Source organism: Erinaceus europaeus, unplaced genomic scaffold (assembly GCF_950295315.1).
Source record: "Erinaceus europaeus unplaced genomic scaffold, mEriEur2.1 scaffold_760, whole genome shotgun sequence".
NCBI classification, from domain to species: Eukaryota; Metazoa; Chordata; class Mammalia; order Eulipotyphla; family Erinaceidae; genus Erinaceus; species Erinaceus europaeus.
In genome coordinates, this window is record NW_026647556.1 from 1 (window position 1) to 27,686 (window position 27,686).

A 27,686-nucleotide genomic window follows, 5' to 3' on the forward strand; every position below is an offset into this window, starting at 1 on the left:
GTGCTGTTATGATTACTGTCGGTATTACTGTTATGATTACTGTTATGATTACTGTCGGTATTACTGTTATGATTACTGTTATGATTACTGTCGGTATTACTGTTATGATTACTGTCGGTATTACTGTCGGTATTTCCCAGCGGAGCAGCAGAGACGAGCACCGACGCCCCTGGCACAAGAAGCCGCCCCGGCCCGGCCGCAGACGCCTCACTTCCGGCTCGCTGGGCACTTCCGGCCGGGTCCCGCCGGTCCTCCGGAGCAGAGAGACCGCCGGCCAGAGCGCCGCCCAACACCCCCGCCGGCTCGGCCCCGCCCCCGACTGCTAGGCCCCGCCCCCGCCGGCTGGGCCCCGCCCACGCGCGCAGACGTCCCGGGACGCGTTGGAGGTGACGTCACGTTCCTGCGCCGGGGCGTGCGTCGGCCTGACGTCATCGCGGAGCGCCGCTCGCGGAGCGCCCGGGGACCGGCCGGCCGGGAAGATGCCCGTGGCCGTGATGGCGGAAGGCGCCTTCAGCTTCCGGAAGCTGCTGGACCAGTGCGAGAGCCAGGAGCTGGAGGTGGGCGGCGGCGGGCGGCGGGCGGCGGGCGGCGGGCGGCGGGCGGCGGGAGCGGGAGCGGGAGGCGGCGGGCGGCTCCCTCGGGGTCTCGCCATGGTGGCTGCGCCGCTCGCCCCGTGTCGGAGCCTCTCGGCCGCCCGCCTGCGGTTAAAGGCGACGCCCCACCCACATGGCGGCCCCGCACCCAGCGCCCAGCGCCCAGCGCCCAGCGCCCAGCGCCCAGCCGGGTGACAGCCCCCAGCACCCAGCACTCAGCACTCAGCACCCACACCCAGCGCCCAGCGCCCAGCGCCCAGCGCCCAGCCGGGTGACAGCCCCCCAGCACCCAGCACTCAGCACTCAGCACCCAGCACCCAGCACCCAGCGCCCAGCACCCAGCGCCCAGCACCCAGCACCCAGCGCCCAGCACCCAGCACCCAGCGCCCAGCACCCAGCGCCCAGCACTCAGCACCCAGCCGGGTGACAGCCCCCCAGCGCCCAGCACCCAGCGCCCAGCACTCAGCACCCAGCCGGGTGACAGCCCCCCAGCACCCAGCACTCAGCACTCAGCACCCAGCACCCAGCACCCAGCGCCCAGCCGGGTGACAGCCCCCCAGCACCCAGCACTCAGCACTCAGCACCCAGCACCCAGCACCCAGCACCCAGCGCCCAGCACCCAGCGCCCAGCCGGGTGACAGCCCCCCAGCACCCAGCACTCAGCACTCAGCACCCAGCACCCAGCACCCAGCGCCCAGCACCCAGCGCCCAGCACCCAGCACCCAGCGCCCAGCACCCAGCACCCAGCGCCCAGCACCCAGCGCCCAGCACTCAGCACCCAGCCGGGTGACAGCCCCCCAGCACCCAGCACTCAGCACTCAGCACCCAGCACCCAGCACCCAGCGCCCAGCCGGGTGACAGCCCCCCAGCACCCAGCACTCAGCACTCAGCACCCAGCACCCAGCACCCAGCACCCAGCGCCCAGCACCCAGCGCCCAGCCGGGTGACAGCCCCCCAGCACCCAGCACTCAGCACTCAGCACCCAGCACTCAGCACCCAGCACCCAGCACCCAGCACCCAGCGCCCAGCACCCAGCACCCAGCACCCAGCACCCAGCGCCCAGCCGGGTGACAGCCCCCCAGCACCCAGCACTCAGCACTCAGCACCCAGCACCCAGCGCCCAGCGCCCAGCACCCAGCGCCCAGCACCCAGCACCCAGCGCCCAGCCGGGTGACAGCCCCCCAGCACCCAGCACTCAGCACTCAGCACCCAGCACCCAGCGCCCAGCGCCCAGCACCCAGCACCCAGCACTCAGCACCCAGCCGGGTGACAGCCCCCCAGCACCCAGCACTCAGCACTCAGCACCCAGCACCCAGCGCCCAGCGCCCAGCACCCAGCACTCAGCACCCAGCCGGGTGACAGCCCCCCAGCACCCAGCACTCAGCACTCAGCACCCAGCACCCAGCGCCCAGCGCCCAGCACCCAGCGCCCAGCACCCAGCCGGGTGACAGCCCCCCAGCACCCAGCACTCAGCACTCAGCACCCAGCACCCAGCGCCCAGCGCCCAGCGCCCAGCACCCAGCGCCCAGCCGGGTGACAGCCCCCCAGCACCCAGCACTCAGCACTCAGCACCCAGCGCCCAGCACCCAGCACTCAGCGCCCAGCACTCAGCACCCAGCCGGGTGACAGCCCCCCAGCACCCAGCACCCAGCACCCAGCGCCCAGCCGGGTGACAGCCCCCCAGCGCCCAGCACCCAGCGCCCAGCACTCAGCACCCAGCCGGGTGACAGCCCCCCAGCGCCCAGCACCCAGCACTCAGCACCCAGCACCCAGCACCCAGCACTCAGCACCCAGCCGGGTGACAGCCCCCCAGCACCCAGCACCCAGCACTCAGCACCCAGCCGGGTGACAGCCCCCAGCACCCAGCACCCAGCACTCAGCACCCACACCCAGCGCCCAGCACTCAGCACTCAGCACCCAGCACCCAGCACCCAGCGCCCAGCACCCAGCGCCCAGCACCCAGCACCCAGCGCCCAGCACCCAGCGCCCAGCACTCAGCACCCAGCCGGGTGACAGCCCCCCAGCGCCCAGCACCCAGCGCCCAGCACTCAGCACCCAGCCGGGTGACAGCCCCCCAGCACCCAGCACTCAGCACTCAGCACCCAGCACCCAGCACCCAGCGCCCAGCCGGGTGACAGCCCCCCAGCACCCAGCACTCAGCACTCAGCACCCAGCACCCAGCACCCAGCACCCAGCGCCCAGCACCCAGCGCCCAGCCGGGTGACAGCCCCCCAGCACCCAGCACTCAGCACTCAGCACCCAGCACTCAGCACCCAGCACCCAGCACCCAGCGCCCAGCACCCAGCACCCAGCACCCAGCGCCCAGCCGGGTGACAGCCCCCCAGCACCCAGCACTCAGCACTCAGCACCCAGCACCCAGCGCCCAGCGCCCAGCACCCAGCGCCAAGCACCCAGCACCCAGCGCCCAGCCGGGTGACAGCCCCCCAGCACCCAGCACTCAGCACTCAGCACCCAGCACCCAGCGCCCAGCACCCAGCACTCAGCACCCAGCCGGGTGACAGCCCCCCAGCACCCAGCACTCAGCACTCAGCACCCAGCACCCAGCGCCCAGCGCCCAGCACCCAGCACTCAGCACCCAGCCGGGTGACAGCCCCCCAGCACCCAGCACTCAGCACTCAGCACCCAGCACCCAGCGCCCAGCGCCCAGCACCCAGCGCCCAGCACCCAGCCGGGTGACAGCCCCCCAGCACCCAGCACTCAGCACTCAGCACCCAGCACCCAGCGCCCAGCGCCCAGCGCCCAGCACCCAGCGCCCAGCCGGGTGACAGCCCCCCAGCACCCAGCACTCAGCACTCAGCACCCAGCGCCCAGCACCCAGCACTCAGCGCCCAGCACTCAGCACCCAGCCGGGTGACAGCCCCCCAGCACCCAGCACCCAGCACCCAGCGCCCAGCCGGGTGACAGCCCCCCAGCGCCCAGCACCCAGCGCCCAGCACTCAGCACCCAGCCGGGTGACAGCCCCCCAGCGCCCAGCACCCAGCACTCAGCACCCAGCACCCAGCACCCAGCACTCAGCACCCAGCCGGGTGACAGCCCCCCAGCACCCAGCACCCAGCACCCAGCGCCCAGCCGGGTGACAGCCCCCCAGCGCCCAGCACCCAGCACCCAGCACTCAGCACCCAGCCGGGTGACAGCCCCCCAGCGCCCAGCACCCAGCACTCAGCACCCAGCACCCAGCACCCAGCACTCAGCACCCAGCGCCCAGCGCCCAGCCGGGTGACAGCCCCCCAGCACCCAGCACTCAGCACCCAGCACCCAGCACCCAGCACCCAGCACCCAGCGCCCAGCGCCCAGCGCCCAGCGCCCAGCGCCCAGCCGGGTGACAGCCCCCCAGCACCCAGCACTCAGCACTCAGCACCCAGCACCCAGCACCCAGCGCCCAGCGCCCAGCACCCAGCGCCCAGCGCCCAGCGCCCAGCACTCAGCGCCCAGCCGGGTGACAGCCCCCCAGCACCCAGCACTCAGCACTCAGCGCCCAGCGCCCAGCGCCCAGCACTCAGCGCCCAGCACTCAGCACCCAGCCGGGTGACAGCCCCCCAGCACCCAGCACCCAGCACCCAGCGCCCAGCCGGGTGACAGCCCCCCAGCGCCCAGCACCCAGCGCCCAGCACTCAGCACCCAGCCGGGTGACAGCCCCCCAGCGCCCAGCACCCAGCACTCAGCACCCAGCACCCAGCACCCAGCACTCAGCACCCAGCCGGGTGACAGCCCCCCAGCACCCAGCACCCAGCACCCAGCGCCCAGCCGGGTGACAGCCCCCCAGCGCCCAGCACCCAGCACCCAGCACTCAGCACCCAGCCGGGTGACAGCCCCCCAGCGCCCAGCACCCAGCACTCAGCACCCAGCACCCAGCACCCAGCACTCAGCACCCAGCGCCCAGCGCCCAGCCGGGTGACAGCCCCCCAGCACCCAGCACTCAGCACCCAGCACCCAGCACCCAGCACCCAGCGCCCAGCGCCCAGCGCCCAGCGCCCAGCGCCCAGCCGGGTGACAGCCCCCCAGCACCCAGCACTCAGCACTCAGCACCCAGCACCCAGCACCCAGCGCCCAGCGCCCAGCACCCAGCGCCCAGCGCCCAGCGCCCAGCACTCAGCACCCAGCCGGGTGACAGCCCCCCAGCACCCAGCACTCAGCACTCAGCACCCAGCACCCAGCGCCCAGCGCCCAGCGCCCAGCCGGGTGACAGCCCCCCAGCACCCAGCACTCAGCACTCAGCACCCAGCACCCAGCGCCCAGCGCCCAGCACCCAGCACCCAGCACCCAGCGCCCAGCGCCCAGCACCCAGCGCCCAGCACCCAGCACTCAGCACCCAGCACCCAGCACCCAGCGCCCAGCACCCAGCGCCCAGCACCCAGCACCCAGCCGGGTGACAGCCCCCCAGCGCCCAGCACCCAGCGCCCAGCACCCAGCACCCAGCACCCAGCGCCCAGCGCCCAGCGCCCAGCCAGGTGACAGCCCCCCAGCACCCAGCACTCAGCACTCAGCACCCAGCACCCAGCGCCCAGCGCCCAGCGCCCAGCCGGGTGACAGCCCCCCAGCACCCAGCACTCAGCACTCAGCACCCAGCACCCAGCGCCCAGCACCCAGCGCCCAGCACTCAGCACCCAGCACTCAGCACCCAGCCGGGTGACAGCCCCCCAGCGCCCAGCACCCAGCGCCCAGCACCCAGCACCCAGCGCCCAGCACCCAGCACCCAGCACTCAGCACCCAGCGCCCAGCACCCAGCGCCCAGCACCCAGCACCCAGCACCCAGCGCCCAGCACCCAGCACTCAGCACCCAGCCGGGTGACAGCCCCCCAGCGCCCAGCACCCAGCACCCAGCGCCCAGCACCCAGCACCCAGCACTCAGCACCCAGCGCCCAGCACCCAGCGCCCAGCACCCAGCACCCAGCACCCAGCGCCCAGCACCCAGCACCCAGCGCCCTGCCGGGTGACAGCCCCCCAGCACCCAGCACTCAGCACCCAGCACCCAGCACCCAGCGCCCAGCGCCCAGCGCCCAGCCGGGTGACAGCCCCCCAGCACCCAGCACTCAGCACCCAGCACCCAGCGCCCAGCGCCCAGCGCCCAGCGCCCAGCGCCCAGCACTCAGCACCCAGCCGGGTGACAGCCCCCCAGCACCCAGCACTCAGCACTCAGCACCCAGCACCCAGCGCCCAGCGCCCAGCGCCCAGCCGGGTGACAGCCCCCCAGCACCCAGCACTCAGCACTCAGCACCCAGCACCCAGCGCCCAGCGCCCAGCACCCAGCGCCCAGCACCCAGCACCCAGCGCCCAGCCGGGTGACAGCCCCCCAGCACCCAGCACTCAGCACCCAGCACCCAGCACCCAGCGCCCAGCGCCCAGCACCCAGCGCCCAGCACCCAGCACCCAGCCGGGTGACAGCCCCCCAGCGCCCAGCACCCAGCGCCCAGCACCCAGCACCCAGCGCCCAGCGCCCAGCGCCCAGCCGGGTGACAGCCCCCCAGCACCCAGCACTCAGCACCCAGCACCCAGCACCCAGCACCCAGCACCCAGCACCCAGCGCCCAGCGCCCAGCCGGGTGACAGCCCCCCAGCACCCAGCACTCAGCACCCAGCACCCAGCACCCAGCGCCCAGCGCCCAGCGCCCAGCACCCAGCGCCCAGCACTCAGCACCCAGCCGGGTGACAGCCCCCCAGCACCCAGCACTCAGCACTCAGCACCCAGCACCCAGCGCCCAGCGCCCAGCGCCCAGCCGGGTGACAGCCCCCCAGCACCCAGCACTCAGCACCCAGCACCCAGCGCCCAGCACCCAGCGCCCAGCACTCAGCACCCAGCACTCAGCACCCAGCCGGGTGACAGCCCCCCAGCGCCCAGCACCCAGCACCCAGCGCCCAGCACCCAGCACCCAGCGCCCAGCACCCAGCACCCAGCACTCAGCACCCAGCGCCCAGCACCCAGCGCCCAGCACCCAGCACCCAGCACCCAGCGCCCAGCACCCAGCACTCAGCACCCAGCCGGGTGACAGCCCCCCAGCGCCCAGCACCCAGCACCCAGCACCCAGCACCCAGCACCCAGCACCCAGCGCCCAGCGCCCAGCACCCAGCGCCCAGCACCCAGCACCCAGCGCCCAGCACCCAGCACCCAGCGCCCAGCCGGGTGACAGCCCCCCAGCACCCAGCACCCAGCGCCCAGCGCCCAGCGCCCAGCACCCAGCACTCAGCACCCAGCGCCCAGCGCCCAGCACCCAGCGCCCAGCACCCAGCGCCCAGCACTCAGCACCCAGCCGGGTGACAGCCCCCCAGCACCCAGCACTCAGCACTCAGCACCCAGCACCCAGCGCCCAGCGCCCAGCGCCCAGCCGGGTGACAGCCCCCCAGCACCCAGCACTCAGCACTCAGCACCCAGCACCCAGCACCCAGCACCCAGCGCCCAGCACCCAGCGCCCAGCACCCAGCACCCAGCGCCCAGCCGGGTGACAGCCCCCCAGCACCCAGCACTCAGCACTCAGCACCCAGCACCCAGCGCCCAGCACCCAGCGCCCAGCACCCAGCACCCAGCGCCCAGCCGGGTGACAGCCCCCCAGCACCCAGCACTCAGCACTCAGCACCCAGCACCCAGCGCCCAGCGCCCAGCACCCAGCGCCCAGCACCCAGCCGGGTGACAGCCCCCCAGCACCCAGCACTCAGCACTCAGCACCCAGCACCCAGCGCCCAGCGCCCAGCGCCCAGCACCCAGCGCCCAGCCGGGTGACAGCCCCCCAGCACCCAGCACTCAGCACTCAGCACCCAGCACCCAGCGCCCAGCACCCAGCGCCCAGCACTCAGCACCCAGCACTCAGCACCCAGCCGGGTGACAGCCCCCCAGCGCCCAGCACCCAGCACCCAGCGCCCAGCACCCAGCACCCAGCGCCCAGCACCCAGCACCCAGCACTCAGCACCCAGCGCCCAGCACCCAGCACCCAGCACCCAGCACCCAGCGCCCAGCACCCAGCACCCAGCACCCAGCCGGGTGACAGCCCCCCAGCGCCCAGCACCCAGCACCCAGCGCCCAGCACCCAGCGCCCAGCACCCAGCACCCAGCGCCCAGCCGGGTGACAGCCCCCCAGCACCCAGCACCCAGCGCCCAGCGCCCAGCACCCAGCACCCAGCACCCAGCACTCAGCACCCAGCACTCAGCACCCAGCACTCAGCACCCAGCCGGGTGACAGCCCCCCAGCACCCAGCACCCAGCGCCCAGCACCCAGCACCCAGCGCCCAGCCGGGTGACAGCCCCCCAGCACCCAGCACTCAGCACCCAGCACCCAGCACCCAGCGCCCAGCCGGGTGACAGCCCCCCAGCACCCAGCACCCAGCACTCAGCGCCCAGCGCCCAGCACCCAGCACCCAGCACCCAGCACCCAGCCGGGTGACAGCCCCCCAGCACCCAGCGCCCAGCACTCAGCACCCAGCCGGGTGACAGCCCCCCAGCACCCAGCACCCAGCACCCAGCGCCCAGCCGGGTGACAGCCCCCCAGCGCCCAGCACCCAGCACCCAGCACTCAGCACCCAGCCCGGTGACAGCCCCCCAGCGCCCAGCACCCAGCGCCCAGCACTCAGCACCCAGCCGGGTGACAGCCCCCCAGCGCCCAGCACCCAGCACTCAGCACCCAGCACCCAGCACCCAGCGCCCAGCGCCCAGCACCCAGCACCCAGCACTCAGCACCCAGCCGGGTGACAGCCCCCCAGCGCCCAGCACCCAGCGCCCAGCACCCAGCGCCCAGCACCCAGCACCCAGCACTCAGCACCCAGCACCCAGCGCCCAGCACCCAGCGCCCAGCACCCAGCACCCAGCACTCAGCACCCAGCCGGGTGACAGCCCCCCAGCGCCCAGCACCCAGCGCCCAGCACCCAGCGCCCAGCACCCAGCACCCAGCACTCAGCGCCCAGCGCCCAGCGCCCAGCACCCAGCACCCAGCACCCAGCGCCCAGCACCCAGCACCCAGCACCCAGCCGGGTGACAGCCCCCCAGCACCCAGCACCCAGCGCCCAGCACCCAGCGCCCAGCACCCAGCACCCAGCGCCCAGCCGGGTGACAGCCCCCCAGCGCCCAGCACCCAGCGCCCAGCACCCAGCCGGGTGACAGCCCCCCAGCGCCCAGCACCCAGCACCCAGCGCCCAGCCGGGTGACAGCCGCCCAGCACCCAGCACTCAGCACCCAGCGCCCAGCACCCAGCACCCAGCACCCAGCGCCCAGCACCCAGCGCCCAGCACCCAGCACCCAGCGCCCAGCCGGGTGACAGCCCCCCAGCGCCCAGCACCCAGCGCCCAGCACCCAGCACCCAGCACCCAGCCGGGTGACAGCCCCCCAGCACCCAGCACTCAGCACCCAGCACCCAGCACTCAGCACCCAGCACTCAGCACCCAGCCGGGTGACAGCCCCCCAGCACCCAGCACCCAGCACTCAGCACCCACACCCAGCGCCCAGCACCCAGCACCCAGCCGGGTGACAGCCCCCCAGCACCCAGCACCCAGCACTCAGCACCCACACCCAGCGCCCAGCACCCAGCACCCAGCCGGGTGACAGCCCCCCAGCACCCAGCACCCAGCGCCCAGCACCCAGCACCCAGCGCCCAGCCGGGTGACAGCCCCCCAGCACCCAGCACCCAGCACTCAGCACCCAGCGCCCAGCACCCAGCACCCAGCACCCAGCACCCAGCCGGGTGACAGCCCCCCAGCACCCAGCGCCCAGCACTCAGCACCCAGCCGGGTGACAGCCCCCCAGCACCCAGCGCCCAGCACCCAGCGCCCAGCCGGGTGACAGCCCCCCAGCGCCCAGCACCCAGCGCCCAGCACCCAGCACTCAGCACCCAGCCGGGTGACAGCCCCCCAGCACCCAGCACTCAGCACCCAGCACCCAGCACTCAGCACCCAGCCGGGTGACAGCCCCCCAGCACCCAGCACCCAGCACTCAGCACCCAGCACCCAGCGCCCAGCACCCAGCACCCAGCACTCAGCACCCAGCGCCCAGCACCCAGCACCCAGCACCCAGCACCCAGCCGGGTGACAGCCCCCCAGCACCCAGCGCCCAGCACCCAGCGCCCAGCCGGGTGACAGCCCCCCAGCGCCCAGCACCCAGCGCCCAGCACTCAGCACCCAGCCGGGTGACAGCCCCCCAGCGCCCAGCACCCAGCACTCAGCACCCAGCACCCAGCACCCAGCACCCAGCGCCCAGCACCCAGCACCCAGCACTCAGCACCCAGCCGGGTGACAGCCCCCCAGCGCCCAGCACCCAGCGCCCAGCACCCAGCACCCAGCACTCAGCACCCAGCACTCAGCACCCAGCGCCCAGCACCCAGCGCCCAGCACCCAGCACCCAGCACTCAGCACCCAGCCGGGTGACAGCCCCCCAGCGCCCAGCACCCAGCGCCCAGCACCCAGCGCCCAGCACCCAGCACCCAGCACTCAGCACCCAGCGCCCAGCACCCAGCGCCCAGCACCCAGCACCCAGCGCCCAGCACCCAGCGCCCAGCCGGGTGACAGCCCCCCAGCGCCCAGCACCCAGCACCCAGCGCCCAGCGCCCAGCACCCAGCACCCAGCGCCCAGCCGGGTGACAGCCGCCCAGCACCCAGCACCCAGCACCCAGCGCCCAGCACCCAGCACCCAGCGCCCAGCACCCAGCGCCCAGCACCCAGCACCCAGCGCCCAGCCGGGTGACAGCCCCCCAGCGCCCAGCACCCAGCGCCCAGCACCCAGCACCCAGCACCCAGCCGGGTGACAGCCCCCCAGCACCCAGCACCCAGCACTCAGCACCCAGCACCCAGCACTCAGCACCCAGCCGGGTGACAGCCCCCCAGCACCCAGCACCCAGCACTCAGCACCCACACCCAGCGCCCAGCACCCAGCACCCAGCCGGGTGACAGCCCCCCAGCACCCAGCGCCCAGCACCCAGCACCCAGCGCCCAGCCGGGTGACAGCCCCCCAGCACCCAGCACCCAGCACCCAGCACCCAGCGCCCAGCACCCAGCACCCAGCACCCAGCCGGGTGACAGCCCCCCAGCACCCAGCGCCCAGCACTCAGCACCCAGCCGGGTGACAGCCCCCCAGCACCCAGCGCCCAGCACCCAGCGCCCAGCCGGGTGACAGCCCCCCAGCGCCCAGCACCCAGCACCCAGCACTCAGCACCCAGCCGGGTGACAGCCCCCCAGCGCCCAGCACCCAGCGCCCAGCACTCAGCACCCAGCCGGGTGACAGCCCCCCAGCGCCCAGCACCCAGCACTCAGCACCCAGCACCCAGCACCCAGCACTCAGCACCCAGCGCCCAGCACCCAGCACCCAGCACTCAGCACCCAGCCGGGTGACAGCCCCCCAGCGCCCAGCACCCAGCGCCCAGCACCCAGCGCCCAGCACCCAGCACCCAGCACTCAGCACCCAGCACTCAGCACCCAGCGCCCAGCACCCAGCACCCAGCGCCCAGCGCCCAGCACCCAGCACCCAGCACTCAGCACCCAGCCGGGTGACAGCCCCCCAGCGCCCAGCACCCAGCGCCCAGCACCCAGCGCCCAGCACCCAGCACCCAGCACTCAGCACCCAGCGCCCAGCACCCAGCGCCCAGCACCCAGCACCCAGCACCCAGCGCCCAGCACCCAGCACCCAGCACCCAGCCGGGTGACAGCCCCCCAGCGCCCAGCACCCAGCACCCAGCGCCCAGCACCCAGCGCCCAGCACCCAGCACCCAGCGCCCAGCCGGGTGACAGCCCCCCAGCGCCCAGCACCCAGCACCCAGCACTCAGCACCCAGCGCCCAGCACCCAGCACCCAGCACCCAGCGCCCAGCACCCAGCGCCCAGCACCCAGCGCCCAGCCGGGTGACAGCGCCCAGCACCCAGCGCCCAGCGCCCAGCACCCAGCACCCAGCACCCAGCCGGGTGACAGCCCCCCAGCACCCAGCACCCAGCACTCAGCACCCAGCACCCAGCACTCAGCACCCAGCACTCAGCACCCAGCCGGGTGACAGCCCCCCAGCACCCAGCACTCAGCACCCACACCCAGCGCCCAGCACCCAGCACCCAGCCGGGTGACAGCCCCCCAGCACCCAGCACCCAGCGCCCAGCACCCAGCACCCAGCGCCCAGCCGGGTGACAGCCCCCCAGCACCCAGCGCCCAGCGCCCAGCCGGGTGACAGCCCCCCAGCGCCCAGCACCCAGCACCCAGCACCCAGCCGGGTGACAGCCCCCCAGCGCCCAGCACCCAGCACCCAGCACCCAGCCGGGTGACAGCCCCCCAGCGCCCAGCACCCAGCGCCCAGCGCCCAGCGCCCAGCGCCCAGCGCCCAGCGCCCAGCACCCAGCCGGGTGACAGCCCCCCAGCGCCCAGCGCCCAGCACCCAGCGCCCAGCCGGGTGACAGCCCCCCAGCGCCCAGCACCCAGCACCCAGCCGGGTGACAGCCCCCCAGCACCCAGCACCCAGCACTCAGCACCCAGCACCCAGCACCCAGCACTCAGCACCCAGCGCCCAGCACCCAGCACCCAGCACTCAGCACCCAGCCGGGTGACAGCCCCCCAGCGCCCAGCACCCAGCGCCCAGCACCCAGCGCCCAGCGCCCAGCACCCAGCACTCAGCACCCAGCCGGGTGACAGCCCCCCAGCGCCCAGCACCCAGCGCCCAGCGCCCAGCGCCCAGCACCCAGCACTCAGCGCCCAGCGCCCAGCACCCAGCACCCAGCGCCCAGCACCCAGCGCCCAGCACCCAGCACCCAGCGCCCAGCCGGGTGACAGCCCCCCAGCGCCCAGCACCCAGCGCCCAGCACCCAGCGCCCAGCACCCAGCACCCAGCGCCCAGCCGGGTGACAGCCCCCCAGCGCCCAGCACCCAGCACTCAGCACCCAGCGCCCAGCACCCAGCGCCCAGCACCCAGCGCCCAGCACCCAGCGCCCAGCCGGGTGACAGCCCCCCAGCGCCCAGCACCCAGCACCCAGCACCCAGCCGGGTGACAGCCCCCCAGCACCCAGCACTCAGCACCCAGCACCCAGCACTCAGCACCCAGCACTCAGCACCCAGCCGGGTGACAGCCCCCCAGCACCCAGCACCCAGCACTCAGCACCCACACCCAGCGCCCAGCACCCAGCACCCAGCGCCCAGCACCCAGCGCCCAGCACCCAGCGCCCAGCACCCAGCACCCAGCCGGGTGACAGCCCCCCAGCGCCCAGCACCCAGCGCCCAGCACCCAGCACCCAGCGCCCAGCCGGGTGGCGCCGAGTCCTGCTGATCCGTCCGTCCGTCTGTCGGTCCGCAGGCCCCTGGCGGCGTGGCGACGCCCCCGCTGTACGCGCAGCTGCTGGCCCTGTACCTGCTGCACAAGGACACGTGAGCCGCCCGACCGCGTTCCAGCCCCCCCACGGCGTTGTCGCTTCTGTTTACCAGCTGGCGGCAGACAGACAGACAGCCGACCCCCCCCAGGCAGCCGGAGACGGAGGGGGAGACAGAGAGACAGAGACCCCTGCAGCCTGGCCTCCGCGGGGTGGGGGTGGGGGTGGGGCCGTTCCCTGACCTGCGGACGGACGGACGGACAGACGGACAGACGGCCCCAGAGTCGCCTCCGGGCGAGGGTCTCCCGCGTGCCGCCCTGACGGAAGGTCTCCCGCCACCCAGGAACAACGCCAGGTACCTGTGGAAGCGGATCCCGCCCGCCATCAAGTCCGTGAGTGTCGCCGCGGGACCGTCCTTCCTGCTTGTCCTGGTCTTCACCCTCGGGACGGAGACAGACAGACAGACGGAGACAGAGAGATAGCCAGATACTGGGGCACAGAGACAGACAGACAGACGGGGAGATAGCCAGATACTGGGGCACAGAGGCAGACAGACAGACAGACGGAGAGATAGCAAGATACTGGGGCACAGAGGCAGACAGACAGACAGACGGAGAGATAGCCAGATACTGGGGCACAGAGACAGACAGACAGAGACGGCCAGATACTGAGAGGGAGAGACAGACACCTGCAGCCTTGCTTCATCACTCGTGAGGCTTTCCCCCTGGAGGAGGGGAGTGGGGCTTGAACCCGGGTCCTTGTGCCCTGGTGACAGTGCTGGCGTCCCTGAGTCAGCACCCACATCCTGAGTCAGCACCCGCGTCCTGAGTCAGCACCCCTGTCCTGAGTCAGCACCCGCGTCCTGAGTCAGCACCCGCGTCCTGAGTCAGCACCCACGTCCTGAGTCAGCACCCGCGTCCTGAGTCAGCACCCACGTCCTGAGTCAGCGCCCGCGTCCTGAGTCAGCACCCACGTCCTGAGTCAGCACCCGCGTCCTGAGTCAGCACCCGCGTCCTGAGTCAGCACCCGCGTCCTGAGTCAGCACCCCTGTCCTGAGTCAGCGCCCGCGTCCTGAGTCAGCGCCCGCGTCCTGAGTCAGCACCCACGTCCTGAGTCAGCACCCGCGTCCTGAGTCAGCACCCCTGTCCTGAGTCAGCACCCGCGTCCTGAGTCAGCACCCCTGTCCTGAGTCAGCGCCCGCATCCTGAGTCAGCGCCCGCGTCCTGAGTCAGCACCACTGTCCTGAGTCAGCACCCGCGTCCTGAGTCAGCACCACTGTCCTGAATCAGCACCCGCATCCTGAGTCAGCACCCACGTCCTGAGTCAGCACCCGCGTCCTGAGTCAGCACCCACGTCCTGAGTCAGCGCCCGTTTCCTGAGTCAGCACCCGCGTCCTGAGTCAGCACCCACATCCTGAGTCAGCACCCGCGTCCTGAGTCAGCACCCACGTCCTGAGTCAGCGCCCGTGTCCTGAGTCAGCACCCGCGTCCTGAGTCAGCGCCCATGTCCTGAGTCAGCGCCCGCGTCCTGAGTCAGCGCCCGCGTCCTGAGTCAGCGCCCGCGTCCTGAGTCAGCGCCCGTGTCCTGAGTCAGCGCCCGCGTCCTGAGTCAGCACCACTGTCCTGAATCAGCACCCGCATCCTGAGTCAGCACCCCTGTCCTGAGTCAGCACCCGCATACTGAGTCAACGCCCGCGTCCTGAGTCAGCGCCCGCATCCTGAGTCAGCACCCGCGTCCTGAGTCAGCACCCGTGTCCTGAGTCAGCGCCCGTGTCCTGAGTCAGCGCCCGTGTCCTGAGTCAGCGCCCGCGTCCTGAGTCAGCGCCCGCGTCCTGAGTCAGCGCCCGCGTCCTGAGTCAGCGCCCGCGTCCTGAGTCAGCGCCCGCGTCCTGAGTCAGCGCCCGCGTCCTGAGTCAGCGCCCGCGTCCTGAGTCAGCGCCCGCGTCCTGAGTCAGCGCCCGTGTCCTGAGTCAGCACCACTGTCCTGAGTCAGCACCCGCGTCCTGAGTCAGCACCACTGTCCTGAATCAGCACCCGCATCCTGAGTCAGCACCCACGTCCTGAGTCAGCACCCGCGTCCTGAGTCAGCACCCACGTCCTGAGTCAGCGCCCGTTTCCTGAGTCAGCACCCGCGTCCTGAGTCAGCACCCACATCCTGAGTCAGCACCCGCGTCCTGAGTCAGCACCCACGTCCTGAGTCAGCGCCCGTGTCCTGAGTCAGCACCCGCGTCCTGAGTCAGCGCCCATGTCCTGAGTCAGCGCCCGCGTCCTGAGTCATCGCCCGCGTCCTGAGTCAGCGCCCGCGTCCTGAGTCAGCGCCCGTGTCCTGAGTCAGCGCCCGCGTCCTGAGTCAGCACCACTGTCCTGAATCAGCACCCGCATCCTGAGTCAGCACCCCTGTCCTGAGTCAGCACCCGCATACTGAGTCAACGCCCGCGTCCTGAGTCAGCGCCCGCATCCTGAGTCAGCACCCGCGTCCTGAGTCAGCACCCGTGTCCTGAGTCAGCGCCCGTGTCCTGAGTCAGCGCCCGTGTCCTGAGTCAGCGCCCGCGTCCTGAGTCAGCGCCCGCGTCCTGAGTCAGCGCCCGCGTCCTGAGTCAGCGCCCGCGTCCTGAGTCAGCGCCCGCGTCCTGAGTCAGCGCCCGCGTCCTGAGTCAGCGCCCGCGTCCTGAGTCAGCACCCGCGTCCTGAGTCAGCGCCCGCGTCCTGAGTCAGCGCCCGTGTCCTGAGTCAGCGCCCGCGTCGTGAGTCAGCGCCCACGTCCTGAGTCAGCGCCCGCGTCCTGAGTCAGCGCCCGCGTCCTGAGTCAGCACCCGCGTCCTGAGTCAGCACCCGCGTCCTGAGTCAGCGCCCGTGTCCTGAGTCAGCGCCCGCGTCCTTAGTCAGCGCCCGCGTCCTGAGTCAGCACCCACATCCTGAGTCTGCGCCCCTGTCCTGAGTCAGCACCCACATCCTGAGTCTGCGCCCCTGTCCTGAGTCAGCGCCCACGTCCTGAGTCAGCACCCGCGTCCTGAGTCAACGCCCACGTCCTGAGTCAGCACCCACTTGCAGGCCAACTCGGAGCTGGGCGCCATCTGGTCCGTGGGGCAGCGCATCTGGCAGAGGGACTTCCCCGGCGTCTACAGCACCATCGGCGCCCACCAGTGGTCGGAGACAGTGCAGCCCATCATGGACGCACTGAGAGGTGGGTGGGGAGGCCGCGGTCCCGGGCGGGCGGGGGGCAGCTCTGCCGTGGGCACCCGTGTCTGAAGGCCCCGTGCCCGCCCCGCAGACGCCACCCGCAGGCGCGCCCTGGCCCTGGTCTCCCAGGCCTACACCTCCATCCTGGCCGACGACTTCGCCGCCTTCGTGGGGCTGCCCGTGGAGGACGCCGTCAAAGGTGCCGCCATCACGCCTCCCTCCCTGCGCGGAGCTCGCCTGCCTCTGACTCCCGGGGTCCCGGCTCTCCGCCCACCCCATCCCTGCCTGCCGGCCATGGGGGGTTGGGGGGGTGCAGCTGCTCCTGCCCAGTCACGACCCTCCCCTCGAGCACGGGCCTCCCCCACCCCCCACAACCCCCACCTCACCCCCCCACTCGCTCACCCACCCGCACCCCCACCCCCACCCGTGCTGTTGCAGGGGTTCTAGAGCAAGGATGGCGGGCCGACTCCACCACCAGGATGGTGGTGCCCAAGAAGCCAGGTAGGCGCCTCCTGATACTCCAGGTGGCATTTGCCTGGGGTGGGGACGGGGGGGGGGGTCATCTGCCCCGTGGCCCCCACGCCCTGGTCCCCAAGGCTGGTCCCCATGAGGGACACATCTTCTCAGCCGCTGTCACCTGGGAGCTCCACGCGGGCGGCCCTGAACCTCCACGACCACTCTTTCTGCTCTGTGGGACAGAGACAGACCCCTGCAGGGGGGAGCGGGGGCTCGAACCCGGGTCCTCGTAGTGTGCGCTCGGCCAGGAGTCCAGTGAGCGCCGCTCTCCGGCTCCTCTCCCGCCGCTGCGGAGACACTGCGGGACCCGGGCTCGGCTTCCTGCGGCGACGCTCTGACCACTCTGCTCCCTCAGTCGCAGGAGCCCTGGAGGCAGCCATGAGCAGGTTCACCCCCCTGGCGGGTATGTGTCTGTCCGTCTGTCTGCTCCTCCCGGCCCCCCGGGTGGGCCTGGCCTCGCCCCCTCTCGGTGCAGGAGCCGTCAGGGCCCCGGCCAGGCCAGGGTGGGCGGGAGGGCACGGGGTGGGGGTGGGCTCAGGTCTCCAGGTCTGTCCCTGCGCTGCCCTGGGGCCACTGTCCACTTCACTGGACGGGACAGAGACGCGGAGATGGAGGGAGACGCGGAGAGGGACAGAGATGCAGAGACGGACAGAGACACGGAGATGGAGGGAGAGGGAGACAGACATGGAGAGGGACAGAGGAGATGGAGGGAGACGCGGAGAGGGACAGAGATGCAGAGACGGACAGAGACGCGGAGATGGAGGGAGAGGGAGACAGACATGGAGAGGGACAGAGGAGATGGAGGGAGACGCAGAGAGGGACAGAGATGCAGAGACGGACAGAGACGCGGAGAGGGAGGGAGACAGACGGGGAGACGGAGGGAGACGCGGAGATGGAGGGAGAGGGAGGCAGCTTGGAGAAGGGAGGGAGACAGATGCGGAGAGGGACAGAGACGCGGAGATGGAGGGAGAGGGAGGGAGACGCGGAGAGGGAGACAGACGTGGAGAGGGACAGAGGAGAGGGAGGGAGACGCGGAGTTGGAGGGAGAGGGAGGCAGCGTGGAGAGGCGGAGACCCGCAGCCCTACCCCTGCTCCTGAAGCTCCCCTGCCCGGGGTGGGGGGAGGGGCTCGCACCCGGGTCCTCGTGGGGCGGCTCAGACGGGTCAGCGGTGAATCCCGGGCACCACCCCTGGGCACCTTGGCCCGGCCTGACCTGCTTCCCCCACAGAACCCGGCCCGCTCCCCGCCATCCCCAACGAGCAGCAGCTGGCCAGGCTGACCGACTACGTGGCCTTCCTGGAGAACTGACCGCCGCCAGACGCCAGGACGGACACGCAGACAGACCCGTGTCCCCGCCCGTCCCGTCCGCCCTCCCGGGCACCCGGCGGCCCCTCTGTCCTGGGTCCAGGCTCGCCGGTCCTCCTGTGTCTGTCAATAAATATTTAATTCTCGAGCGGTGCCCTCCCTGCAGACGCGGCTCTGGGGAAGGCTCCCCTGTCTCCTCGAGGAGGCGGGAGCTTCTCATTCTGTCTGTCTGTCTGTCTGTCTGTCTGTCTGTCTCTGAAAAAGGCAGCGCAGCGGTGAGGCCGGGCCTGCAGCACTGACCTGGTGGGTCCGGGCAGTGGTTGGTGTCTGTCCCTCAGGCTGAGCGCTCTCAGGCCGCCTGCCGCTGGGGGTTGGGGTCGCCGGCCAGGGGCCGTCTTGAGGAAGTGCTGGCCCCGGGTTCGAATGTCCAGGGACTAAGCACACAGTGTCTCTGGGGCCCTGACGCTCGGCCACTGGGGCTGCGGTGGCCAGTGGCAGTGGGGTCTCGGCTGTGTCCTGCCCGGGGCAGCTCCCTCCCCACGGGAGGGGTCCGGGTCTGGGGTCGGGTCGAGCAGCCCCGCGGGCAGGACACTGGTCAGCAGTGGCAGGTGTCTGGCGAGGACAGGGGGGCTGCGGGTCAGGGCCGCCCCTCCGCCTGCACAGGACTGTCACCCCCGGAGCCGGTGAGGCGCGGGACGTCAGTCGTACCTCCCCCCGCGGTGGCTGAAGAGACTGCTGGGGGGCGGGCGGGGTCACAGCGAGCCACTGGGGCACGTGGGGAAAAGCTGCCTCCTGCGAGTCCCACACTCATCCCATCCTCCACCACCAGGACCTGAACCCCCAACACGCCAGGCCCAGCCCTCGCTCTGCTGTGTCCCCTTCTGTCTGGTTTCTCAGCTCCTGTCCCTGAGTGAGACCAGCCCGTCTTCACCCTTCTCTCTCTGGCTGATCTCACGTCACAGGATTCCTTCAGGCTTCATCCAGGATGAGGGGAAGAAGGTGACCTCATCCTTCTTCACAGCTGAGTAGTATTCCACCGTACATAGGCCATAGCTGTCTCAGCCGCTCACCTGCTGCCGGACACCTGGGTGGCCTCCAGGTTTTGGCTGTTAGACATTGTGCTGCCGTGGACACAGGTGTGATGGGTGCGTATGGTTCCTGGGGAGTCTTCCCCAGGAGAGGAGCTGCAGCGTCCCAGGGCAGCTCCACTCAGCCTCTGAGCTCCCCACGGCTGCCTCACCTGCTCCACTGCAGACACGGCTCCGCCGGGCTGTCTGTGACCGGAGAGGCCGCGGCTGCTCGACGGGACCCCACATCTGGGCCCGGACTCTGCTCCTCTGGCTCCTGTCTCCCATCAGTGTTTAGGCCCTGCTGGGGGTCCCTAGGAACCCCCTCCCCTCCCCTCTCCCCTGCCCCTCCCCCGCAGCAAGGTCAGGGTCTCCGGGGTCCTCGCGTGCTTTCTGCTGGAGAGCAGGAGCCCTGGCGGGTGACCCGGGGACAGGCCTGTGTGGGTCGGGGCCCCGGACTGGAGATGGGCGTCACCTTGGAGAGAGCTTCCAGATGGTTCTGCGGGTCAGCGCCCACGCGGCCGGCCAGACACTGGGAAGGGGGACAGCTGGGGGTGTGACAGACAGACAGGAAGGGACGGCAGATGCGCTGAAGCAGAGACAGCTGGCAGCCAGCCCGTCTCTGCCCTTGGCATGGCCACTGCGGCTCCCAGTGGAGGGATGGGGTGGAATTCGGCCCGTTAGCTCATGATTTTGTAAGTCGTGTGATTTATAAAAACCAAAACTTTTTTTTCCCCAGAGCCCCGCTGAGCTCTGGCTGGTGACAGTGCAGGGGATTGATAGCACCTGGGACTTTGGAGCCACAGGCAGGAGAGGCTCTTAGCATAACCATCATGCTGTCTACCCCTCCCTAATAAGGAAATTTTAAGAATAATTTTCACCTTTCCCACAGTTGATTATTTCATGTGCTTTTTCCCTCCATAATTTTAAAAAACGCTGAAACGAACTCGCTTACAAAATATTTGGCCCTGTCCCCATTAACAGAGAGGAAGTGAGTGACCAGACAGGAATGTTCTTCATAAAACACGTTGCAAAATTCATTTCAGAACATTGGAAAAGACTCCCCTTCAACAACAAGCCAGCTTCAGGGGCCTTCTGAGGCCGCAGTGGGCTCCAGCCCAGCGTGCAATGCCGCTTCCCAGGCCTGGCTGGGCTGGCAGCGTCTCCATCGGGGGTCTGAGCAGGAGGAGGGGAGGCGGGCTGGGCCTTGAGGGCATGGAGACCCTTCCCCACGGGCCGCCCCCCTCTCTACCTGCTGAGCACACGTTCCTGGCTGCTTCTCCGCGGTCGGTTCTGTGTTGATGGAGCCCCAGTGAGTGGCTCTCTGGCCACTGCCGTAGACCAGATGTCAGTCAGCTTCCTCAGGAGCCTGGAATGTTCCCAGTGTCGGAAAAGACACTCAAACGCTACTGTCTGAGAACGAAGACCGGGCAGTGACGCACCTGGCCGCACACAGTACAAGATGCAAGGACCCGGGTTCAAGTCCCCACGCCCCACCTGCAGGGGGGAAGCGTCATAAGCGGTGAAGCAGGGCTGCAGGGGTCGGTCTCTCTCTCTCTCTCTCTCTCTCTCTCTCTCTCTGCCTCCCCTTCCAATACAATGGAAAAGTTGGCCTCCAGGAGCAGTGGGTTCATAGTGCAGACACTGGGCCCCAGAGACAAGCCTGGAGGCAAATGAGGACTTCACCTTCTTTAGCCCATCTTGATGGAGCTGGGAGGAGTCATGTGAAGTGAGATAAATCAGAAAGAGGAGGAGGAAGATGGGACGGCCTCACAGAAGTCGAACATCAAGATGAGGGGCAAACACTGAGCAGAGCTCGGACCGCAGCTGGCCGAGGCGGGGGCGTGGGGTCAGGTCCTGGGACAGGACGGCGGAGGAGGACCCCGGGGGGCTGAACCCTCACGGGAAACGGGACCGTCACACTTGAACAGACCGCTGGACTCTGCCGACTGTGGCCCAGCAGCCCCCCAGAAGGAAATCGCGGAAACCAGCTGGAGTGGCCGGCAGCCCCGTGGCCCCGGACGGCGTCTCCGCTGAGACAGGACGGAGCCAGGGCAGGAGCTCGGGGGCAGCTGGACCCCAGGTCGCCACAGTGAGCGCCCGGGCCCGCCGGGGGTCTCTGTCGCTGTGGGGCCGGCCGGCCGTGCACATGCACACGCGGGGCCCCCAGCGGCCGTCCCGCACCTGCGGCTCCTGGGCTCAACGACGGCTCGAGGGGTCGGCCTCCCAGAGCGCACGCGGCTCGGGGAGCAAAGGGCGACGTCCAGGTGGCCTCCGTCCTCCCGTCTTACTTGACAGGACACAGAGCAACTGAGAGAGGAGACAGAGAGACAGACGCCAGCAGCCCTGCCGCACCGCCCGTGAAGTTTCCCCCCTGCAGGTGGGGACCAGGGGCTTGAACCCGGGTCCTTGAGCCCTGATGTGTGTGCTCAACCAGGTGCGTCACCACGCAGCCCCCCAAATTAGTGAACTATTTCTTGGTTTGGTTTTGTTTTCAAGTATCTTTATTATTATTTTTTATGTGTGTACAAATGATTGCATTTACTGTTGACTGTAAAACATGAATCCCCCAATACATTTTTTAAAAGACAGAAGATAAAGGACTATTACTATTTTTTAAATCAATGGACAGAACAGAGAAATCGAGAGAGGAGGGGAGGGAGGGAAGGAGAGAGACAGAGGGACCCCTGCAGACCTCCTTCACCACTCGTGAAGCTTCCCCTGCAGGTGGGGAGCCGGGGCTCGAACCCGGGTCTGCGCACCGGTGCTTGGCATTGAGTACTACATGCGTCTGACTGGGTGCCCCCGCCGGGCCCTCCGAGCAGGCCACCAGTGCGCTGACTGAGTGGAGGAGGCGTGACTGCTCCGGCCTCATGGCCCCCAGCCCGGCCCCCCTCCCGCCTTGGTCAGAGCCCCGGAACACGTGAGGTGAGGCGCGTCTGTCTGACTGCCCCGACCGCTTCCTCGACCCTCTGGCGGGCGGAGAGGCCAGTGCCGCCAGCCACCAGCCTTGGAAGGACACCTGAGGCCGGGCTGGTGAAGCGCACACCCTGCTAAGCGCCAGGACCTGCACAAGGATCCTGGTTCGAGCCCCCGGTCCCCACCTGCAGGGGGGAAGCTTCATAGTGGTGAAGCAGGGCTGCAGGGGTCTCTCTGCCTCTCTCCCTCTCTGTCTCCCCTCCTCTCTCGATCTCTTTCTCTTTTTTTCTTGCCTCCAGGTTATCTCCTGGGCTCGGTGCAGGCACTACCAATCCGATGCTCCCGGCAGCCATTTTATTGGACAGGACAGAGAGAAACTGAGAGGAGGGAGAGGGAGAGAGACAGAGAGACCCCTGCAGCCCTGCTGCACCATATGTGAAGCTTCCCCTGCAGGTGGGGGCCGGGGGCTTGAACCCAAATCCTTGTGCTTTGCACTCTGTGTGCTTAGCCTGGTGCACCACTGCCCAGTCCCTGCCTCTCGATTTCTCTCTGCTATTCAACAACAACAATAATAATAATAATAACAACAACGATATAACAAACTGGAGAGGGTGGTTTTGACGGCCTCACAAACACTCCTCGTGGCCCCAACATGGGGCGGCCCTCACGGCTGTGGCTCTCGGCAGGGCAGTGCTCCTCCTCCTCAGTCCGTCCCCAAGCCTGTGAGAGCTAGCGAGCTCCCCTCGCTCGGGGCTCTGCCCAGTTCACTTTGGTGCTCATGTTTTAGACGCTCTGGAATCCCAGAGAGAGGCGCGTGGGGGCGCGGGGGGCGCGGGGAGACGGAGAAAGCGGGTCTGTGTAGCCAGTGCAGCCGCCCCCACTCTTCAGGTGACAGGAGGGCGCAGGCTCGACAGATGCTTAAACAGAGATGGGGGGCAGGGGTCGTGGGGCAGGGGCCTGGGGGCTGGGGGGCAGGGGTCATGGGGCAGGGGCCTAGGGGCGGGGGGCTGGGGTCGTGGGGCAGGGGTCTGGGGGTGGAGGGCAGGGGTCGTGGGGCAGGGGGCTGAGGGCAGGGGTCTGGGGGTGGGGGCAGGGACCTGGGGGCTGGGGGGCAGGGGTCGTGGGGCAGGGGCCTGGGGGCAGGGGTCGTGGGGCAGGGGGCGGAGGGCAGGGGGCAGGGGTCGTGGGGCAGAGGGCTGGGGGCCTGGGGGGGGGTCCAGTGTCCGAGGCCTTGGGTGGAGCTGGTGGGGCTGGTGGGCAGGGGCCGGGGGGCCGGGGTGGGGCGAGCGTGTGGAGGCGGCTCCGGCCAGCTGACTGACCGAGGGCACCTGCCCCCATGTGACGACTTGTAGCATTTGCTACATTTACTGCATCTGACTCCTGAGCCTCGGGCTCCAGACGGGGCTGGGCCTCCGGGAGCCACGGTCCGGCCTGGGAGGCTTCTCGGGGGACGGGATCAGGACACACAGGCCAAGGCCCAGGTTCGGGGCCCCAGTGATGCTGCGATGCCCTCGCCGCCCCTTCCGCTGTCCCCCTTCTCCTGAACAAATCCATCAATAAGAAAGAAGTATCTTGCAAAGGGGTGACTTTGTTTTCTTTTTCTTTTAATTTTATTGGTGATTTAATACTGATTTACAAGATTATGAGGTCACAGGGGTCCAGGGGTCCAGCTCCACCCGTCCCACCCCCAGACTCTGTGTCCCGTCCCCTCCGCTGGAAACGGCCGTGCTTCTCCCAGCTCACAGACACGGGCTGGCTGTTATTCCTACAACTGCCTAGATTTATAGGCATCTCCCGTTCTCCTCTGCTCCTGCCTTCTCTCCTTCCTCAGTCACACCTCCACCTGCGACTCCTTCCGAGTGTCCTTCCTTTCCCTCTTCTCTCTCCGGGTCCTGATGGAGTCGGGGCTCAGAGCCCTCTGGGCATCTCCCTGACATTTCTCCCCCTCTGGGAGCCTGGACCCAAATTCTCTATGGGGAGCAGGAGGGGGAGTTCTGGCTCTGTCACTGCTTCTCCACTGGACATGGGTGTTGGCAGGTGGACCCACACCCCCAGCCTGTGTCTGTCTGTCCCTAGTGGGCAGGGGTCTGGGGAGGGGTTGCTGGGGCCCTAGGTGAGGTCAACAAGGTGAGTCTGAAGCTCTCCAGGTCCACCTGCCGCAGGAGCTCGGGCCCTACAGCCCAGGGGCTGTTTCTATGCAGGACAGGCCCTTCCTGGAGGCTCGGGGAGGGAGGAGGGTGCTGGCCGCCTTCTGCAGATGCGAAAGCTGCCACCAGGGTCGGCCTCCGGGACCCTGGAATCCCAGATCATCTTCCTGGCTCAAGAGGCTTAACTCGCTCACTCCTCTGAGTCCCGTTCCCATATATGGCCACTCGCAGGCTTCTGGACAAGCTCCATGGGAGTGTGTGCGGGCCTCCCTCACCAGGGGCCAGCCCTGCACCCAGGAAGCCCGCTCAGCGTCCAGAGAGTGGCTGTCCCCGGGCCGGGGGCTCGGGCCTCCAGGGCCGTCTCCACCTCAGATGCCATCTGCTCCTGATGGCCGATCAGAGGCCTCAGATTCAATCCCGGACGTCACCATATACCAGAGCTGGCTGGTGCTCTGGTCTCTCATGCAGAGAGATGAATCGGGGCCCGGCTGTGGTCACCGCTCCCAGTGTTCAAGCCCCCGGTCCCCACCTGCAGGGGGAAGCTTCACGAGTGGGGCTGCAGGTCTGTCTCCCTTCTATCTCCCCCCTCTCATTTTCTCTGTCTCTGTAAAAAGGAGAAAGGAGAAGAGGAAGAGAAAAGGTGACCCGATTTGTTGAACGAGAACATTTTCTTGAACAAACACGTTCTTGCTTTTCCCCCGAGCCCTGCTGAGCCCTGGCTGAGGGTGGTGCTGGGGACGGAACCCGGGGCCTCAGAGCCTCAGGCAGGAGGGTGTGTGCAGACCCCTGTACTGCCTCCCAGGCCGGGTCCCTGCTGTGGACGCCACTGCCCACAAGATGGCAGTCTTGAAGCACCAACAGTCTGCGGGCTCCGGATGGTGGGGCAGCCGCCGCCACACTCCCATCCAGGACCCCGCTCCCTCTGACAGCCCCCTTGTCCACTGCCGCCCCCCGGCTCCACTGAACCCCAGCCTGGGGCCTTCCCGCCCTCAGGGAAGCAGGGGGCTGGGTATTAATATCACACCATTATATTAAGTCCCAGGGTGCAGACACGGGCTGACTAGTATTCCCAGAATAGATTTATAGGCATCTCCCGTTCTCCTCTGCTCCTGCCTTCTCTCCTTCCTCAGTCACACCTCCACCTGCGACTCCTTCCGAGTGTCCTTCCTTTCCCTCTTCTCTCTCCGGGTCCTGATGGAGTCGGGGCTCAGAGCCCTCTGGGCATCTCCCTGACATTTCTCCCCCTCTGGGAGCAGGGACCCAAATTCTCTATGGGGAGCAGCAGGTGGGAGTTCTGGCTTCTGTCATTGCTTCTCCGCTGGACATGGGTGCTGGCAGGTGGACCCACACCTGCAGCCTGTGTCTGTCTGTCCCTCGTGGGGCAGGGCTCTGGGGAGGGGAGGCTTCAGGACACATTGTCATATTTTATAAAGATGATTTATTCATCAGCAGGAGGGAAGGGGGAGGACATACAGGAACATCCCTGTAGAGCCTTTGCTTCTGGGGCCGGCCCCAGGGTCCCGGGTGCAAGCCCGCTGCCAATGTGCTGAGTGTTCCCACCCCCGTTTCTTTCTTCGACTCGACATGTGACGCGCATGTGACACACTGAACTCAGCTGTGCCGCCCTTCGCTTCCAGCAGCGTGCTTGAGGGAATGTGCAGGCTCTCTGAAGTGCTGGGCTGCCTGGAATGTCCTCTGGCCAGCTGTGTCCACAGAGGGGATGTGCTCCCTGCCGCCCAGCTTGTGAACGGGGCCCAGTCCACAGGGTGCGGCCCTTGCATCGTGATGGGGGTGTCGCTGCCCCCGGGGTCTTGGGTGAGAGGAAGGAGAGTGGGGTCTCAGGGACCCTGAGTGGGGGTCTGCGGCCTCTCTGAGAGAGAGCAGGCCCTGGCTGTGTCCCCGGGGGCAGGTAGCCTGAAGCCCCAGCCTCCCGGCACCGCGGGCTTCCTCTGGGCAGACGTCCAGAGCTGCTGCAGGCTCCAGAGACGGCCCGCACGCCCCCGCCCCCCTCCCACCCGCCTTCCGGCTCTGCAGCTGCACCCCGGGGTGGGGAGAGCTGGAGGCTTGCAGGCTCCCTGCCAACTCTGCTCAGGGTTGAGCCAAGGCCTCCCAGCTGCCCGGGTTCCAGAAGGTTCTCATTTCCCCAGATAGCCATGGAAAACGTGACTCAGACGCGGGGGCTGCCCGCTGGTGGGGGGGGAGGGGGTGTCCCCGACTGAGTCAGAGGCCCTGGGGGCAGTTCTGGGACCCACAGCAGAGGGGGCTCTGTCCTCATAGCCCCGGGCGTCCTGGCAGCTGACACCAGGTTCCTGCCCCTGGTCCCCAAGACGGGTGTGAGTGTACCTGAGGAACAAAGGAGGGAGGTGTCATCCCAGTGAGACAAACAGACAGACACATCTGTATGGACTCTCTAACTTATCCCACACATGCATATTTTACAGCTGTATATTTTCTATCTATATTCCATATACCTGCATTTAAAGGATACATCTCAGGGCCAGGCAGTGCCACACCCAGTAGAGCACACACACTACAGTGCACAAGGACCCGGGTTCAAGCCCCCGGTCCCCACCTGCAGGGGGGAGCTTCACAAGTGGTGGAGCAGGGCTGTAGGGGTCTCTCAGTCTCTCTCCTTATCTAACCCTCCCTCTCAATTTTTCTCTGTCTCTACCCAATAATAAATAAAATATAATTAAAAATTAAAATAGATTTCTTTAAAAAAGCGAGAAATTAAAAAAACCAAAAAAACCGAGAAATTAACAATTAAAAACTTTCTTCCAGAAAGCAAACCCGGCCTGGTGTCGGCATCCTGGGAGCAGCCTCCTCATGGGCCCCAGCTGTTCTCGTTGGCAAAGCCGCCTTCATGGAGTGTGTCTGGGCAGGCCCCCTCTGCTTCACCTTACTGAACATTGGACCCCAGTACTCAGGGGCCCAGAGCATCCTGGGAATTGCTCATTTGCCGGCTAACTTTTTCTCTCATCATTGCAGCTCCTGGGTCCTCTGTCCATTTCCCCAGAGCCCTGCTGAGCCCCGGCTGCTGGTGGTGCTGGGGATGGAACCTGGGGCCTCAGAGCCTCAGGCAGGAGGGTCTTTGCAGACCTCTGGACTTCTCTAGAGAGAGATGCAGGTTGACACCACACTGAGACCCGTCTCCCGCCTGGGAGAAGGGCTCCACCAACAAGCAGGGGAGCACAGGTGCTGGAGCGGCCAGGGGAACAGGGACTCTGCCCACCGCTGGGGGGATGCCGACGGGCAGCCCCTGTGGAGACCGTGTGGACCGTCCTCAGACGAACAAACATGGAGTCACCTGACGACCCAGCCATCCCACTCTGAGACGTGTGTCCGGCGGACACTCAGACACTAGTCATTGCCAGATGACGGGCGAAAGAAGTTATGGATCTCTGCTCCAGGGAATACTACTCTGCCATCAAAAGGTGATACTGTGCCCTTTGGGACAAAATGGATGGAATGGGAGGCGAGGGTGCTTAGCAAAATCCATAAGGAGATGAAAGGTGACTGCCAGGGGTTTCACTCGTGTGTGGAATCTAGAGAGCTGATACACGTGAACGTTCCCTCCTCGTACAAAAAAAAAGAAAGAGAGAGCGAAAGAAGGAAAGAGAGAAAGAAAGAGGGAAAGAAAGAAAGAAGAAAGAGAGAGAGAAAGAGAGAGTGAAAGAAGGAAAGAGAGAAAGAAA

General features: G+C 68.5%; 1 protein-coding gene across 1 annotated transcript; it reads left to right on the plus strand.

Moving 5' to 3' along the window:
- Positions 1 to 398: 398 nt before the first annotated feature.
- On the plus strand, positions 399 to 18,004 carry COPS8 (COP9 signalosome subunit 8). Its single transcript, XM_060184127.1, has 8 exons — positions 399 to 557; positions 12,846 to 12,916; positions 13,202 to 13,250; positions 15,909 to 16,041; positions 16,129 to 16,236; positions 16,476 to 16,538; positions 16,909 to 16,956; positions 17,782 to 18,004. The coding sequence occupies exons 1-8, from the start codon at positions 480 to 482 to the stop codon at positions 17,859 to 17,861; spliced, it is 630 nt and encodes a 209-aa protein (XP_060040110.1). The 5' UTR covers positions 399 to 479; the 3' UTR covers positions 17,862 to 18,004.
- Positions 18,005 to 27,686: the final 9,682 nt, after the last annotated feature.